The following is a 19725-nucleotide window of genomic DNA, read 5'->3' as shown; positions in this document are numbered from 1 at the left end:
AGTATCAAAAGAAAAGAGAGCCCAAGACAGAACCTTGGATTCCAGCCTTGGGTAGGACGTGGGACATGGATGAGAATCTAACAAAGAAGACTGAAAAGGAACAGTCACATATGTAGGAAGGAAAACCAAGACAAATCGCTGTCATGAAAACCAGGAGAGAAGAGTGTCCAGGAGGAAAGAGGCTAGTTAACAGTGTCAGATACTGCAGTTTTCAAGAAGGATGAGGGCTGAGAAAATATCATCAGATTTGACAGTTATAAGATCATTAATAACTTTGGAGAGAACAGGAATGAATGGATTAATGCATGAAAAAGCATTTAGTAAGCACTTATCATGTGTCACATAATATGCCAAGCACTAGGGACACAAAAAGTTAGTCTTTTACCTGAAAGAGTTTAAATTCTAATGAGGAGAGACAACAGATACATAGAGGGGAGTGGTGACCAAGAAAGGAAGCTTTGATCTAAGGAATCTCAGGGAAGATGAGTTAATCCATAGGGCAGTCACTTGACATACCCTTTTCAAAAGCATTGGTGAGCAAGTGATGAAAAGAAGGCAGAGTACCAATGCATGCACATGGTATTAGGGCAAATTTCAAGATGGCTTAGGTTGGCTGAATGGGATATGAAACGTAGTCTGATCTGGAATCAGCTGGACAGACATCTCAGGCTAGGCAGAATTGGGATAACTCAAGACAGCTTAACCCTATGGCAGGAATTACAAAAATGAGTAATTTAACTTCCCTAGAGACTGGCATCTTGGATTGTAGGAGCCTTTTGCTGAGTGCTGCTGGCATAGGTGAGGAGAATTCAGGCAGGAGGGAAGATGGCAAGATGACCTGGGTGAATGGCTAAATGGGAGGTGAAATATGTCATTTCTCTGAACATCAGTTTCTTCATCTGTAAAATGAAGGAGTTGGACTAGATGACCTTTGAGTTTCCTTCCATATCCAAATCTGTGATTCTACAATCCAGTTCTTTTCTCCAGACTAAATATCCCTGGTTCCTTTAACTTATTCCTTTGTGACACAGACTCAAGACTCCTCAACTTCCTGATTGCCCTTCTTTGAATCTTAGCCAGTTTTTACATGTCATATAAACTTCACTACCTATAACTGAACACAGTATTTACTCTCTATCTTGTTCTCTTCTCCTCCTTTTTCCCCCTCTCAAAATATGGCCATTCAAGCTACTTCTACAGTGGCGCCCCCACACATACACCCTTATCCAATATGCTCTGGAGTTTTTGTTTCTGTTTTGTTTTTGTTTTGCTTTTTGGTTAGGCAATCAGGGTTAAGTGACTTGCCCAGGGTCACATAGCTAGTAAGTGTCAAGTGTCCGAAGCTGTATTTGAGCTCGAGTTCTCCTGACTCCAAGGCCACAGCTCTATCCACTGCACCACCTAGCTTCCCCTATACTCTGTTTTTTAAAGAAACTTTGCCTAGCCAGTGATTGCAAAGTAAGTTAAAATTCTAACAAGGATCTAACTAAACAATTCAATTAAATATTTATTAAGGGGAGGGGATAAAAATTTAGATAAATTAGGTTCCCTAACTGTCTTGAAGCTTATTGTATAGTAGAAATATGAGACAGCATAAATATATTACCATATGTTGTAGTTATCTATGACAAGTACTTTAAACAGGAAGGAAAGCATTTATTAAGAACCCACTATGTGCCAGGCACTGTGCTAAGCTCTTTTTAAATATTATCTCATTTAATCCTTATAACCACCCTGGGAGCTCGGTGTTATTATCCCCATTTTACAGTTGAAGAAATTGAGATAGAGTTTAAGTAACTTGCCCAGGATCACACAGTTAGGAAGTATCTGAGACTGGATTTGAACTTAGGTCTTCCTTACTCCAGACCAAATGCTCTATCCACTGTCTAGCTAGATAGGTATAGAACAAAGTACTAGGGGATTATCACCAAAAAAGGGTCAGAGAAGGCTTCTCTGAGAAGATGCAGCAGTTTAGTTTAGTTTGGCATTAAAGGATTAGTTGGAATTCAGTAGAAAGAATATACCAGGCACAGGTAACAGAGTGAGCCAAAGGCATGGAGGTCAGAAAGCATTAAGGGTTGCAGGGAAATGGAGTAGATCAACCCCTGAAATATAGAGTACATAAGGATGAAGTCATATGAAATGAGGTTGAAAAGGTAGGGTGGAACCAGATTTTGAAAGCCCATGACTGCCAGACGAAGAAGATTGAACTTTAGCCAAGAAAGACAACAGGGAGACTCTGAAGATTTTTAGAAAAAATGAGTGATACGACCAGATCTATATGTAATGAAAATAGTTTGATGGTAATATGAAATGACAATGGAATGGCAGGTTAGAGGTGGAAAGACCTGTTAAGAGGCAATGACAGTATTCACCAAGTGCTAATGAGGGCTCATAGTAGGATGGTAGCAGTAAGAATAGACAAAAGAGGAGAATGGGGTGGAAAGGAGATGTAGAAGGAGGAACAAGAGGCCTTGGTAACTAGTTGGATATAAGATGAGGTTATAAGATTAGAAATAAGATGAAGTACAGCGACAGGCTTTCAGACATAAAGAACCGGCGAATGGTGTCATTGGCAAAAGTTTTGGTCAGAAGGAACTCATTTAGAGGGAGAGAGGTTAAGTTCAGGTTTTTAAATGTTGAGTCTGACGTGCTAGTGCAGCACTCACTTGGCAGTGGCCTACAGATGGAGATAAAGAGAAGCAGGTCTGGCAGAAAGGTCAGAACTAGAAATGTAGGTATGAGAGTCATCTGTGTAAATTTGGTTGAAGTCAGGAGAGTGAATGAGATTGCCCAGAAATAATTAGAAAAGAGAAGAAGGCCTTGGGGGGAAAACCTTGGGAGAACACTGCCTTAGGGAGTTAGGAGGAGAACAAAGGAGAAGCCACTAAAAGAGACAGAAACATTTAGAGAGCTAATACGTATGCATTGCTCTGTGTCACCATGTAAGCTGTATCACTCAAGTTCGTAGCCTGTCTTAGGCATCAGAAGTTGAAACCAGCAAACAAGGAACACTTGCTAATGCTCAAATTGGCATTTTATTGCATGAAGGACATATGAAAGGACAAATACCATTTCTTGACTGTGCCAGAGGTCCCAGTACTCCCAGAGTATGGACTATACAGTGGCACAAATGCTGTCAGAGTTTTCACCAACCTAAAAGTGCCTAGATTCTGCTTGGGATCCACTACCCTTGGCTGGAGTGACCCACTTGCTGGTGCAAGCCTTTATGCCCTTTTGTGAACTTTGAGTCAATCACAACAATAATCAAACAGAAACTGAATATTATAGCATAGATCAGTGCAAATGGCTTGCCTGAGCCCAAGAGAATAAGGTACAATTACACTGGCATTATGTACATACAGGATATAAGGAAGGCACACAATATTTCAAAAGAGCATTGAAGCCCTAGCTTGCTGTTGTATAGTTCCCATAGACCTCCACAGCCCATGCTAATGAGGCCCCCCTGGACTGGCACACTTTGTGTACCTTAAAGTGCTATATAAATGCAAGCTCTTTTTGAGGGAGCTCATGACAAAATGGAAAAAAGAAACCAAAACATGGAGTCAGGAGACATCTAGATCTGGATCCTTTGTTGTTGTTCAGTCATTTTCAATTATATCCAACTGTTTGTGAACCTTTGAGGGTTTTCTTGGCAAAAATACTGGGAGTGGTTTGCTGCTTCTTTCTCCAGCTCATTTTACAGATAAGAAGACTGAGATAAACAGGGTTGTGACTTGCCCAAAGTCACACAGTTAGTTAGTGCCTGAGACCAGATTTGAACTCAGGAAGGTGAGTCTTTTTAACTGCAGGCCTGGCACTCTATCGACTGCATAACCTAGCTGCCCTAAATCCTACCTCTGGTGTTTACTAGCTCCGTGACTATGGGCAAAATCATGTAACCTCTCTGAGCTTGTTTCCTCATCTGTAAAATAGGGACTATAATAATAGTTGACATTTATATGGTGTTCTAAGGTTTGTAAAGTACTTCCCTTATATTATTATTATATTTGCCCTTTATAACATCCCTGTAAGGTAGGTAGGTATTATTATCTTAATTTATAGATGAGGAAACTGAGGCTCAGGGAGATTAAGTGACTTGCCTAGGGTTACACAGCAGGTGTAAGATTGATCCCTGATCTCTACTGATTTCAAGTCTGGCATTCTTTCTACTATATTATATTCCTTCTCAATAATAATACCTGAAGGTACCTACCTTACTGTTTGTTGTAAAGTGCTTTATCAACTGTAAATGTTAGATAAATGCAAGGTATCATTAGGAAGAGAGCCAGAACATAGTGTAGTCTTTGAAACCAAGGAAAGAGTGCATGTCCAGAAAGAGGGGGTGATCGATAGTGTCACATGCTGCAACAGAAGTAGGAGGAGGCCTGGGAAAAGGCCATTGATTTGGCAATGAAGAGGTCGTTAGGAGACTGCAATTTCAGTAGAGTGGTGGGGGTGGAAGCTAGTTTATAAAGAGCTGATGCAAAAAGGTCTGTGAGGAAGACATGGAAGGTATTGGATAAAGTTAGCTTTTTCTAGAAGGTTGGTAATTATTGAGGAAGAAAAAAAGGGATGATAGCTTCATGGGAGACAAGGGCTTTTTTAGGATTCAGGAAGACCTGAGCATGACTATGAAGAAGCATTGAAATTGATGCTCCTGCTATCTCATTGGCATAGGCCATGTCACCCTTCTGGCCCTGTTGTTAATCCCTAAGAAGTCTCTCCATGCTTCATTGACAAGATTAAAACTTGACACCTTTCTCACTGTGACCTGCAAATACCAAACTTCTGTCCATACCTCTTCTCCAGAGGCTCAGGATGAATGCAATGCTAGAAACCTCCGAGCTGCCTGCTGTGTTTGATGGGGTGAAGTTAGCTGCTGTGGCTGCTGTGCTGTATGTGATCGTCAGATGTTTGAATCTCAAAAGCCCGACCGCCCCACCAGACCTCTACTTCCAGGACTCTGGGCTATCTCGATTTCTGCTAAAGTCCTGTCCCCTCCTGACCAAAGAGTAAGTGATTTCTGCAATCTTATTCTAAGTTGTGTTGCTTGGATTTCCAAAGAGAAGACCGTAATTAAACCTAGTTCACTTATGCTTTGAAACTAAGTTGACTTACATAGAAAGCAGGAGTGGTTGATCACTATCTGTGATTTTAAATATGGAGCTTGTGTTGAGGCCAACAGCTGCCCCAGTAGCACCAGCATTTGAATATTACAGCCCCCGAATTAGAAATAGAGGCAATGAAGTCTTTTCTCCTCCTCATCTCTCCTTCTACAACAAGGTGGTAGCATCAGTGTCAGGAACTTCACAAAAGAAACAGTGGTACTTTAGGAGCAAAAGTGAAGCCAGGACAGTCTTAAAGCCATTTATCAAATTCACTATTTCCCATCCCAGATAGGTGAAACAATCATAAATATTGAGCAGAAAAACCATCTCTGCCCAAAGTATTTGAATGAGAAAAAAACACAGACATACTGGGTACCTGCCAGTTCTCTTATGGGAAAATATATCAAACTTCCATTAGCTAATGAGAACATTTGCTTTTAAATCCTGACGGGTTGAGTAAGACCCCAAGTGAACTGAACCCTTCTCCTTTAATTTATGTTTTGGAGAGAAGGAAGGATGCTTTAAATTATTGGGAGGTTGAATTAGAGCCTCTGCTGTGGGTAGCTTTGGGTCTGAGTCACACAGGAAAAGGGACTACCATTTTCTATGTTGGGTATTTATTAAAAATTTTGAAGAACAATGAAACCTCATCCCTCTGGATAGGAGTTCTGTAATATTCGGTGTATTTATGTGTCCGGGGTGGAGATGTTGACATAGGAAACAGGTTGATGGTGGAATTCCAGACCAACAACAGAGAGATCATGAGCCTGGGGTTCAAGTGCTTTGAATCCCATCTGGTGGTTCAGTTCATGCTCAGATGGTTATCATACTACAAGTTTTCTAATTGCTTTATAAAATGTTTTCATTTCCTGAATAATTTCTTAGTCTCTGCCTACTGATTAGAACCTTGTTATATCTAAAGCTCAGTTAATTTTTTTTCCCTAATACATGAGAATGGCACTCCAGTACAGATTTTTTGAAAAAAAACAAAAACAAAAAACAGTGCTTCTAGCTTTACCTTTCTTCCCTCCTTTTTCTTTATATGATTTAATTTTTTTAGCCTTTTTAAAATAATAAATCACAGAATTTTAATGTGAAAAAGGGACTCATGAACAACATATTACTGCATGAAATCAAATAAGAAAAGTTCTTCATTTTTTTTATTTTAACTATTTACTTCAGCACTACAGGATCTATGATTCTGTCTGTAGATTTCTGCTTCCTCCACCAACCAAGATCATTACCCCGCTATACCTTAATAGTGGTCTTAATGAGTTGCAGTGGGTCATCACCCTTCTGGTAAGGAACTTGTCTGAATTTAGCTGGGCTGGTCCTTGGAGGACGGTTAGCTGTATGTCACCAGGCCCATACTTAAAGCCTGTAGGCTTTGTAGGACTTCCCAGAGCTTCTACCTCTGCTAAGGTAGGGCATCAGTAGATTTTTAGTGTCACAAATAAGCAACTAAGATATTATTTTAGAAAACAAGTTTGTGGGAAACATATCTTAGCCCTTTGGAGGCTGGTGTATAAGGAACTTTCATGTGGTTTCTCTGGGAAATTCACTTGCTTTGGGTATTTGTGTCTTCTATTACTAGTGCTAAACCAAGCCTGAGCCCAGAATTAAAAAGCCATGGGAGTAAATTTTCTGGGAATGTTTTTTCTCGCTAAAGCATTGACAGATTGCAGCATAAGAATTTTCATCCATTTTTTTCCAGTTTTCATTTTGAAAGGGGGAGACTGAGGATTCAGTGATTCAGGTGTGTCTTTTTTCTTGTAAATAAAGTAAGAAAAAAATTCATTTTATAAATCCTTGACATTCTAGTTCTCTATCAAGTACTTCAAGATTATTGATAATCTTCATAACTTATGTCTAGTTTTTTGGGGGTAACATAACAGGTTCTTCTGAAACAAAAGGCTAAGAAAACGCCAGTGCAAAAAAAAAATAATGTAACCAGATATTAGTACAGAATATTGATGTATATTCTATATGATATAGAATTTGGATAATATATAGAATATTGAATTAGGTTACAGTTCCTGCCAAAGAGACTGAATTAAGGCAAACTTACCAACCCCAGCATTAGGTTAGGCAAAAATTAAGCTAAAGACATTAAAAATGCTTATTGTTAATACTCAGAAAGCATGTCAAAATAAAATCTTACCCTAAAGTGAATTGTGCTTACACAATAGCCTTACTTCATTATGATATTAGATGGTTCCTTCCCTGCCCCATTTGGAGAATGTTGCTTCTTGAATTACAGAGACATTCACATTGCTAAAGATCAGACTTGAGGAGTTTTGGTTTATATGGATACCCCCACCCCACCGCCCATTCTCTGCTGTCCATAGTATAACTGATTGGCATGAGAAATGGATATACCCTTAAAGGGAGAAGGGGACATAGTATGTGAGAGAAGGCATCTAGAACCCAGCTCCTTATAGGCACATTTTCAGAGAAAGATACATTTATATGCAGATCAATGCTAATTTCCAACAGCATTCACTCCTGACTAATTAGAGAAAGCTGTTATTTATTGCCCAGTCTCCAGTGAAATATCACATAAGGTTTGATTAGTTATTAATTGTTCAGTGTGTAAAGGAAACTCACTAGGCTTCTTTCATCCAACAGCACCCCCCCCTTTTTTCCCCCACTATAATAGCACAAAGATTTTAAATGCTGTAACTTCTCTTGTATATCCCTGTTCCAGGCACATCTATTTTATGGGCCTGAAAGGCAGAGATGGCCCTAGTTATCAATAACCTAGAGCTAACTATAGTTTCTATAGTGATCTATGATGGCTCCATTAAAATGGCCTTCACTTTGCCTCAGCTGACCTCCAGTCTGATGTGGAGGTGTCCTTTGATCCCTTGGATCCCCTTTAGCAACACAGATATTTGAAGACAGAGATTAGCTATGTGAACCAATTGCATCAAGTTAGTTACTGGTAAATTGCCATCTTAGCTCCAAGTTAGGTTAGGTTTGGGCATTACCCTCGATCTCCAACTGGGCTAATATTTGCACTTGTGGTTTCAGGGATGTATTTAATGAATAACTCTCTAACAACAATTGACTTTCAAGATCTGTCCCTTTGGTTTGTCTTACTTTTGCGGCATGATAGGATGGCATTGAAATAGCAAAAATCTGTAATACTTACGCACAAACTTCTTTGTAAAAAGTGACCGAAGGGACCAAAGGTTTTAACCCCTTTGCATCTGAGGATAGCTGTTTTACCCTTTCTTCCTTTGTTCGAAGATGGGGCCCGCTAAGGGCCAACTTTTCCCAACTCTGGAGTCTGACTCAGGATCCAGATCAGAGCTTGAACCTTCAAATTAGATTCGCATCTCACATTCCTTCATGTGGCTGGTGCTTGTCCAAAGCCAGTTTCTCCTTATAATGTTCCATGTAACATCCTTGTGGTCATGACAGTTTTTTGAAACCAGGACAGAAAGCTTTTCTGTTGTGGGCGTAAGTACTCATTCTAACAGCTAGATCACAAGAGACTTTCTAAAGAAGCAAGCATGCTTATAGTCTTTTTCACTAACAAATCCCCTTCCAAGTTTGAAATGGCAGTGAGGACACTTAAAATAAAATTGTTGTTCTTGATCAGCACTACCCACTTGATGAACGAAGAACTGAATAAGAATGTATCTTATTTTACCATCTTCATTTCAGAAGAAATCTGCAGGAAGGTGAAAGAAACTGGAAGAAAGTTTGTTTAAATTTCCTTATGTATGACATTACAACTTTTTAAAAAATTTACTCTACATGGGAAAGATAAAGTGTTTAAGTTACAAATGAAGTAGTTCATAGGTAAGTGGAAAAGTCTGATTCAATGGAATGGTATAAATCTCTTATACTAGTAGAAGCAGATGAATATATATTTAGACTTAGTAATTCATTTTTTGTTCTTGGGTGTTTACTTTAGATTGGAATGAAGAGACCAATACTCAACTTAAAATTATTTTTTAAAAAAAACCTAATAGTTATACAAGTTGCTTAATACCTATCAGCAATGTGTGACATAAAGAGTCAATGATGAGGAGACAGGTAATCTGGTTTCAGTCCTGTCACTAACTTGCTATATGATCATGTCTCTTAATCTTTCTGGGCCTCAGTTTCCCCATATGCTAAATAGACTATCTCAAAGATCTCTTCAATCTTGAAAATTTCATGATCCTAGTAATGTAAGGTTTTATTAGGTACCAGCAGAAAGCTACCTATCTACACACTTGCTTCCTTTTAGAGAAGGGGACTATGTGAGACATTATTAATACGAAAGTTATGGAGCAAATATGAAGATGAGATAATGTTTCCTAGTAAGACACAAGTCGAATGGAGCTGGTAGGCACACAGAGAATAGTAATAGCTATAGAAAACCTTGGTATGCCCAGAGTGCAAGTTCTGTTTAGATCTTTAAAAGAAATAAAAGAGGAAAAATGGTTGTCTTTGTTGCTTCTGACTTCCAAAGCTATTTTGGGGGTGGAGAAGCTATGTATGGACCTAAACACAGGATTTAGGTGAGCCCAACTTGCTTATCTTTACCTCTGATTATCATCAGAGATTGTCTTGCAGAGTGTTTTTGACCTAGCTTAGAATTTAATTTATCAACTAGCCAAGAAGGAGAACAATAAAGCCACAAAATTGTGCAGAAAATAAAATATTCAATAAAGTATGCTCTGAACAGCATGACCCAAAGGAGGGCCTCTGAGGGGGCCAAGTCTCTTGGAAATTCATTCTCTAGGTAAGGAATTGAGGTTATCGGCCTGCCAGCTACAGCTCTTGGAACAGAAGCCTTAGAGATTTCTCTATAGATAACTCCTTTGTGACTAGAGGCCAAATGCCACTTTTCCTCTGTCATTAAAGGGAAAGCCAGGCTACTGCTTTCAGAATGCTTATTGCCTCACGCATTGTAAGCACTTAATAAATTGAAGCAACTTTGAAAGACTTAAGAACTCTGATCAATGCAATTACCAACTATGGTTCTAGAGATCTGATGATGATCTATGTTGCTCCCCTCCTGACAGAGAGGTTATAGATTTGAAATGTAGAATGAAGCATATATTTTTGGACTTGGACAATGTGAGAATTTATTTCTTTTGACTGTGTATATTTGTTACAGGGATTTTGTTTTTCTTTTTTCCTTTTAAATTAGAATGCATAGGAAGGAAAGAAAATAAATGCCTGCTAATTAAAAAAATAAATCAAGGTGCAAAATATACGTACTGACTGACTGGTGCCATTAATTCAACTTGTTACCCCTGGGACCTTGTACAAAGCACTTTACATCCTTGAGTCTTGGTTTTCTTATTTTTAAAATGACATTGTTGGACTAGGTGATGTCTTAGCTCCTGCTCTGATATTCTTTTATTTCTTCCCTAGTGAGCACATAGCAAAGTACAAATCTATATCTCGATGATTTTTTTTAGCACTAAGGAATGAAATACTTTAGTATTTATAACTGCTGAATTAAATCACCTGGCTGCTTTGAGCTTATCAAAGGTTGTGCTATTCTAAGTTATACATTTTACCCAATAATGAATCAGTCCTTGTATTCACACAAGTTAGGAACAGTGCATTTGAAGAGAGAGGACAATTTGATGGTTCTGTTAGGCAAGGCCTACATTTTTAAAACTGTCTTTCTGCCTACTGTATTCTACAAATAGCTGTAGGTGTTGGTTTTTTGCAGTGCCGTGTATGCTTTAGAAAGGGATGCAGTGCAGTTATCCAGCCTGTGAAACAACAGTGTTGATCAGTAGAGCTCCTGGGAGTTTCTTGTTTGTATATCTGGAACATTTCCATTCCTATAACTGGAAATGTGTTGAGGGTGAGGAACTTTAAAAAAAAAATCTTGCACAAACAAAACCAATACAACCAAGATTAGAAAGAATGCAGAAAGTTAGGAAACAATTTTTATAGCCATTATTTCTGATAAAGGCCTCATTTCTCAAATATATAGAGAACTGAGTCAAATTTATAAGAATATAAGTCATTCCCCAAATGATAAATGATCAAAGGATATGAACAGGCAGTTTCCAGATGAAGAAATTAAAGGTTATCTATAATGATATGAAAAAATGCTCTAAATCACTCTTGATTACAGAAATGCAAATTAAAACAACTATGAGGTACCACCTCACATTTATCAGATCGGCTAATGTGACAGAAAAGGAAAATGATAAATATTGGAGATGTGAGAAAATTGGGAAAGTAATGCATTGTTGGTGAAGTTGTGAAATGATCCAGCCATTCTGGAGAGCAATTTGGAACTATGCCCAAAGAGCAATCAAACTATGTATACCCTTTGATCCAGTGATACTACTACCAGATCTGTATCCCAAAGAGATCATAAAAAAGGACCCACATATACAAAAATATTTATAGTAGCTCTTTTTGTGGTGATAAATTGGAAATTGAGGGGATGCCCATCAATTAGGAAATGGCTGAGCAATTTGTGGTGTATGAATGTAATGGAATACTACTGTTCCATAAGAAATGATGAGCAGGCAGATTTCAGAAAAACCTGGAAAGACTTACATGAACTGATGCTGAATGAAGTGAGCAGAACCAGAAGAACATTGTACACAGTAAGAGCAACATTGTGCAGTGATCAACTATGGTAGACTTAACTCTTCTCAGCAATACGATGATCTAAGACAATTCCAAAAGACTCATAATGGAAAATGCTATCCACATTCAGAGAAAAAATTGTGGAGTCTGAATGCAGATCAAAGCATACTATTTTCACTTTTGTTGTTTTTTCTTTCTTGTGGTTTTTCCCTTTGTTCTGATTCTTTTTTCACAACATGATTAATGTGGAAATATGTATCATGATTGTACATATATAATCTATATCAGATTGCATGCCGTCTTGGGGAAGGAAGAAGGGAGAGAGGGAGAAAGAAAATTTTGGAATTCAAAATCTTACCAAAATGAATGATGAAAATTATCTTTACATGTAACTAGAAAAAATAAAATGCTATTAAATGGGGGGAAAGAAAAAAATCTTCATGTTCCACCTGATATTTACTCCAATGAGAGGCAGCAAAATGTGGAGAATTTCACTAGACCCAGAAACAGAAAGACTCATTCAAATCCTGAATCTAGTGCTTAGCATCGGACCAAGTCACTTCACCCCGTCTAGCCTCAGTTTCCTCATCTGTAAACTGGATAATAAAAGCACAAGGGTATTGTGAAAATCAAATGAGATAATCTGTATAAAGCATTTTGTAAACTTAAAGAGTTACATAGATATGAGTTGCCGTTATTATAATTTATATTATTTTTCTACACACAGCCATTAGAATGTATACTCCTTGAGGACAGAGACTATGTTGCCATCCTTTGTATCCCATAGCCTTCTGGCCTTCTATTTCTGCCTTGGGATTCCAGATCTTCTGACTCCAGGACAGCTAAGATAGAGTACCAGGCTTGGAGCACCAGGCTTGAAGTCAGGAAGACTCATCTTCCTGAGTTCAAATTTGACCTCAGACACTTAGTAGCAGTGTGACCTGGGGCAAGTCACTTAACCCTTTTTGCCTCAGTTTCTCATCTGTAAAATGAAATGGAGGAAGAAATGGCAAACCACTTTAGTATCTCTGCCAAGAAAACCCCATTTCGGGTCACGGAGAGTGGAACACAGCTGAAATGACTGAACAATAACAACAAACTTCTGACCCCAATGTCATACATTACAAGACCTGGTCTTGAGTACAAGGATTGAAAAGAGGCCATTGGATTTAACAGTTAGGAGGTCTGGGGTGACCTTGGAGGGAGCAATTTCAGGGCTAAATGGTAGGGTGGGAGACAAGCATTATTTCAGGGATAGAGAAGAGAGTGGTAAGGAAACTGAGAAAGTGAGTATATATAGACTCCTCCACCTCCAAGGAGTTTTATCACTCAGCTGAAGGGTAGGAGATAAGATGATATCTTGAAAGGTGGAGAGTAGTGGTACCAAGCTGGCCATAGAGAAAGAAGTAGGTTTTTCTTCTTCCCACTGTTTGATCGCCCCTCTATCTTCCCCCAAATTTCCAAAATTCAGAAAGGAAGGGGTTTTACCTTTTTTATGTCATGGACTCCTTTGGCGATCTAGAGGGCCCATGGACCCTCTCTCAGAACAGCAATTTTAAATGTATAAAATATAATATGTACATTATAAAGGAAACCAATTATATTGAAACATAGTTATCAAAATAATAAAAGTTTCAAGTTCGCAGACCATTTGAAATCTATCCCCAGACCCTTTGGGAGACTATGAACCCTAGATGAAGAACCCGTGTCTTAAAGAAAGGCTTGGGGCACTGAGTAAAGGACTTACCCAGGAGCTCAACTACCCCTCATGGTCCCAAATACTTATAGTAAATTAAAATATTGAAAGTAAGGCCATAACCAAAAGTTTTAAGGGAGCTTTTCTTCAAAACATGGAGGTGCAGGGTTGGTAAGTATTATCATTACATGACAAACATGGCCTCTTTTTAATTCTCCCTTTTGCTTAGGCCAGCCAACCCTGTCTGCAAAGAGGAAAGATGTTAAGTTATTGCAGGCTTTAAAAAATTGAGAAGGGAATAAACACAACAAATAATTAAAAGCAAGGAAGGAGCAATTAATTTGCCTGGCTTGAGGTTCAGCTGTAGATGAGGACACTTAGGAAAGTTGGGTGATGAGTCAAAAAGCTTAGATCATGTATGTATTTTAATTTGATTCAAGAAACAATTGAGAGCCATGGCAGGGCTCTCGTGATCAAAACCCCTAGCAACTTATTTTTTTGATCATCTCTTACTGGGAGATAAAAATGTAATGGGTTCTTTCTTCCGAGCAGCTGCTGGCTGTATTAATGAGAAACATTGGATGTTATTGTTACCTGTGAAGCTAACAGATACCCAACACTGGTGGGCGAGCATGCAGGCAGGGTGCAATAGGATCTAGTGGTAATGGCAGGTAAATGCAGCCATCCCTGCGCTTTTTTTTTTTTCCCATTAGGGCCGTTTCTGATTCCTGTCCAGTAATGGAATGACCAAAAATCCTTCTATTTCTATTAATATTGACTATTTCCCTTTCCATATTGTTTTATCCACTTCTTTCTCTTTTCAAAGTGCTCAAGCTCTGTATAAGTCTTTTGAAATATGATGCTCTGGGGTTAATTAGCCCTCATATTTCATTTCTTGCCAACAGTGGTGCCTGTGTGCTATGGTTTTGACTGTATATACTGATCAGTAATGTCTTTCCTACAAATTCATCTCCTTATTATTTCTATTAAGGCAAAGTAAGCCAGCTTGCATTTCTTGTTCCAGACATCACTTCCTGCCTCTCTTTGTCTCCTATTAACTGTCTTATAACAGCAAGATCACTTTCCTGTCTGACCTTGCCCTCAAGAGCTAGGCTTCATATCTCATATGCTGTCTTTGCGTTTCTCTGGTCTGAAGATGTACACTTTATAGGACACAAAGGGAATGTTCAAATTGGGGCATCTTTCCACTTTGCCTTGTCAATGTATCACAAATGAAAAATAGCCATTGAATATTTGTCTTATATTTTAGTGTGTAGTATCTCCAGACAAATGGAGCACACAGACGACTCAATGTGCATGCCCTCACTTCCCACTAGCATACCCTTCTCAGTATCTCTTGAAAAGCACTATATATAACACTTTTTTTTAAAGAACAGAAAAATTTCATTTTCTTGGGCTTAAATTTCTTTTAGTTTTCCTGCGCCTACAGAGACATTCCAAACTAGATTGGTTTGAACGTTTTCTCCTTCCTCTTTGATTTATTGTCGTTCAAACTGAACACTAAGGCTTTGTCCTTTTCTAGGTGCATAGTAATTGCATCAGCTCTCATTTTTCTTTGAACTGGTTTCATCCTTTTTTTAGGAGCTGTGTAAATATTTACTCAAATATTTGAAGTAAAATATTAAATAAACATTGATGAAGTGATCTAGGAAGCAGCAATGTGATTATACAGGCCCCTGAACCTCAAGGACTTGCTTAGCTGGAAACCTACACTGATAGCAAGTTCTTAAAAGATCAAAGACATGGGACCATCACTACTGAAAATGAGATATTTATGTTGTGATAAGTGAAAAGATAACATATTTATGTGGCACTTTACTATGTAGCTTTATAATTATTTACTGTGCAATTTCAAAACTTATAAATTATTCTCATTTGATCCTCGAAACAACACTGAGGTAAGCATTATGAGTAGTATTAGATCCTTTTTTACATATGAGGAAACTGAGGCTGAGTTTAGTTGACTTGACAGCGGTCACACAGGGAACAGAACTGGGATTGGAACTCCAGTTTTCTGACCCAAAATCCAGTGCTATTTCCATTGTACCAAATTGCCTTTCTGTACTGTGGCACTGCCCTGAGGTCAGCTCTTTATTGTGTGATATATTCTTTATTGACTGCTACTGGTGAAATACATATACATATACATACATACCAACACACATATATATATATTTTAAACATTCCTATTAAGAAAATAGGGATATTTCATTATCATAGGAATTATATAGAAATTCTAATTAGGAATCAAAAATAAGGGTGTTGGATTTATGGTCCCAGATGCTTAGCTCTTTTTCTCTAAGATTTTGTCTTTAGCCAATATCATTTGTTATGATAAAATGTTTCCTTACCTTACCTAACAATGAAAATCACAGGTCCTGTCTCTTTTCTTATCCCTTGTTTATAGTAAGATTGTTAGATAAATGTATGCTTGTTGTTGTATTCAGATTATTTTGCCCATAATTTGAAATAACTCTTTTTTTGGATCTTGCCCACTTGTTTTTATCTACTGTATCAGATAGCCAGTTCAATACGCCAGCCAAGCCAGACAGAAAAGAAAACTGCTGCTACATAGTAACACCATCTCTAGACCTGTCTTATTAAATCACTCTGACTAAACTGCCAATTTATCAGTTCTCTCATACCAGGACTGAATGAGGTTCTTTGCTAAGCCACGGTTAGGTGAGTCTGTTCATGAGTACATACTTTTCCAAACACCAAAAATTGCTAAATATTGCCCCCTACTTACCGCAGATAAAGGAAACCTTTTTTTTTTTTGCTTCACTATTCCCACTATTTTTAAAAAAATGTTGTCAATTTATTGTTCATTTCACCTATGGTGTTTATCATGAGCCATAGCAGTGTCCCATAATTCAGAGTTCTTTTACTTTTAAAACAAAACAGATAAACTTTTCTAATTCTGATATACCTCCCCCCCAAATAGTATCACAACCCAGACAAGTAAATATTAGCTACCAGCCTAGAGAGAGACCTGTTTAGTTTCTGGATTGCTTTGGGGTTCAAATCAACTTTGTGTTATGGAAAGTGCACTGATTTATTTGCAGTCAAGAATACCTGAGTTCAGATCCTGCCTCTGTGAGATTTTGGGTGAGCCACTTAACTATCAACTAGACATCCTCTAAAGGCACTTCCTGCATTAATCCAGTGTTTTTAAGGAGTAATCTCAAGCTTCCTTCTTAGTTCATTTTCACCAATGCAATTCAACAAATATTTACTGAATGTACTGAACACCTTTCCTTACACAGGATGATCTGGAACTAGGCAGACTTTTTTGGGAAGAACTTCTTTAGAATATAATAAACTGATTAACATAATTTTTTAGAATACATAATTAGCATTTGCCGATAGTAAATATTTATTAATAAAATATATTATTTGTATCGAATACAAAGCACTGTGCTAGGTTCTAAGAAAACAAAGCCAAGAGTGAAGCTCTTCCTTCCTCAAAAGAGTTGACATTCTACTGGGATCAGAGCAGCCCTCTCTCCCTTCAGCCCTCCCCCCAAGTTGACTCAAAACTGGATTTAACCTCTAGGTTACAGTTTGGAATATTTTCCAGAAGGTCATCACAATTCTAAGTGTAGTCGATGCTCGGTTATCTCCATATGGAATACCTATTCTGTGAATTGTCTATGTCCAATTTTTAGCCCCAGACCGGTTTCTCTTTGGCACTGGGCATGCCACAGCTCTGTTGCCTCTTGCCATTTATTAGTATCTAGGCTGCCTTTGCCGTTTCTTAGTGTATGGTTTACATTCAAGGAATACAAACTCTTTTAATATTAAGCCTTAGCAAAATACAATTAACTTAGCCTCCTAATTATAAGGATAAACTAGATGTGTTCCAAAAAAAAATAGAAATTATTTTTGGATTACCTGCTTTTTTGGATTATTTCTGCCACTATATAAAGAAGAGCAGGGTGCTAATTTTTATTGTCTTTAAAGGAGTATGATGAAACTGAATGGTGAAAGTAGTCTGATTAGATAAAGATAGACCCTTTTAGCAGGAAATACCTACTGTGTAAAATAGGATTGTTTAGTGACCAGACTTAGGATCAGAATTGCTTTCATGCTGAGGTATTTATATCAGGAAGGCACATTTCCCTGGGTTTGTAGGGAAATGTACCTTCCTTTAAGGGCTTTTGTGGCTGTTACTAATACAGAAAGCTTTGATTCTTTATGAATTATTTTGTTGACGTGAATTTTACATTGTTTGATAAAATCTGGGGAGCAACTCCAAGAGAATCTTTGCCAGGGCTCCACATATTACTTTCTATTTTAGTGAAAATTTATTTAATAGCCATTACATGCCAGGCATTGTGGTAAATACTGGGGATGCAAAGATGAAAGAGTCTGGACCTGCCCTGAAGGAGTTTATAATTTAAGGTGAGGGTAGTATGACATATACACAAAAGTATAATACACAATGGCCAGCTAGGCAACGCAGTAGATAGAGTGCCTGGACTGGAGTCAGGAAGACCTGAGTTCAAATTTGGCCACAGACACTTAACTAAATGTATGACCCTGGGCAAGTCACTTAACCCTGTTTGCCTCAGTTTCTTTATCTGTAAAATGAGCTGGAGAAGGAAATAGCAAACTACCCCAATATCTTTGCCACAAAAACCCCAAGTGGGGTCACAAAGAGTCAGACACGACTGAAACAACTAAAAAACAACAAAATGATACACAATAGAATATGATAAAAGGACAAAAAAGATCTAGACAAAATGCTCTGACAAAATTTGAGGGGGGGAAGGTAAAGGAAAGGCTTCGTAGAGGAGGTAGCTTCTTAAATTGGCGCTAAAGGAGGGGAATTTCTATAGATAAAGATAAAAATACATTCCAGGGATAGGGGAAAAGTTGGGAGACCAGGAGGAGGCATTTAATGCCTTTGTGAATGTATGAAGAAGGGAGAATGTAGGATAAGATCAAGGAACAGCCAATTTAGCTGGAATGTCAAGCTTATGGAAGGGGATGAATATGAAATAAGGTCAAAAAGTAGGTCAGAGCCATATTGTGGATGACCCTAAATGCCAAGCTTAGAGTTTGTTTTCCACTATAAGCAGTATGGAGCCACGAATGTTTCTGAGTAGGGAGTGGCATTGTCAGACATTAGGAAGATTATTTTGGCATTTGTGTGAAGGATCAATCAGGGGAGAGATTGGAGGCAGGAAGGCCAGTTAAGAGGCTTAAAAAAATAGGCAGAGGTGTCCATCCTCTCATCTGGTGCTGATGGTATGAGTGGGAGAGAAGTGACAGATGTGAGAGAAATTATACATAGAAGTGACCAGAATTGACAAATTGATTGGATGTGGAGGGTGAAACAGAAAAGTAAAAAGTCATTTTATACTTTAAAGCCTGGGCAACTTGGAGAATGATAACAACCATCAACAGAAATAAAAAAGTTAGGAGGATGAAAAAGTTTTGGAAGGAATTTTCAACCCCCAAAATGGAGTTTGTTCTAAGAAAGAGACAAATGGATTAGATCATGTGTCCATGTTTTATTTCTCTCACAAGCTGGCAACATGCATTGCATAGGATCTACAGGTCAGATCTAGCTCAATTTGGGATTTGGGGGTACAGAGTCATATGCCCTTGAAAGAGTAGGTGTTCCCAAGGGGTGCCAATCAACTCTGATTACAACACACTGGAAGATGGGCTATATTAAAATTAGGGTCTTGAATGTGTGACTTAGGTCACTTAATCCTAGTATAATACCTTTTCAGCAGGGGCTGATATCATCCCACCATCATTCTACTTCTGGACCAAGGAAATACCTATTCTATCAGACCACTCCAACCAGAGCACTCTTAGCCTTGGGCTGCCTGGGCAAAAGAATCAGTCTCTACCCAAGCCTGAGCAGATTAAATCAATTCAGGCCTGGGTTGGAATTTGAACAGGATAAGACTCAATGCAATCTCATTCTCATTATCAGTAATGTCCTTGTGAAGAACTTTCAAGCAGGAGGCTGTCTGTGGGGGAGAGGGGGGAAGCTCTGAGAATCATTTTTCGCAGAAGGAATCTAATGATCTCACTTTTGGACAAATTGAGCTTTAGGTGACATTGGGTCATGCAAGTGGATATGTACACAGGTAGTTGGAAATATAGCACCAAAACAAGAGAAATCTAGGAGATAAAGAGATGTTTATGTGTAGATATTGAGAGAAATGATTATTTCTCTCTTGTCTTAATAACTAATTGTTGAATCAGGACCAAGATTTTTTCCTTTTTCTACTTTCTCATCCAGAAATCAACCAGTATGGGAAATCTTGGGCAAAGATTTACCCAGGCTAAGATCTAATGGAACAGTAA

At 38.2% G+C, this 19725-nt stretch overlaps 1 protein-coding gene across 3 annotated transcripts in view; it reads left to right on the top strand.

Annotated features, from left to right (window-relative positions):
* Positions 1–19725, top strand: part of ABHD2 (abhydrolase domain containing 2) — a 115918-nt gene that overhangs the window by 34995 nt on the left and 61198 nt on the right. For all 3 annotated transcript variants that reach the window (XM_027851505.1, XM_027851503.1, XM_027851504.1), the window contains one exon: positions 4813–5015. In XM_027851505.1, coding sequence (XP_027707306.1) covers positions 4822–5015 — 194 coding nt within the window. In that variant the 5' untranslated portion in view covers positions 4813–4821. The remainder of the gene's footprint in view (positions 1–4812; positions 5016–19725) is intronic.

The sequence above is a fragment of the Vombatus ursinus genome, unplaced genomic scaffold, assembly GCF_900497805.2.
Source record: "Vombatus ursinus unplaced genomic scaffold, bare-nosed wombat genome assembly UNPS02009205.1, whole genome shotgun sequence".
In the NCBI taxonomy this organism is placed as follows: Eukaryota; Metazoa; Chordata; class Mammalia; order Diprotodontia; family Vombatidae; genus Vombatus; species Vombatus ursinus.
Note: the sequence above shows the minus strand (reverse complement) of the source record. Positions and strands in the feature narration are given on the sequence as shown.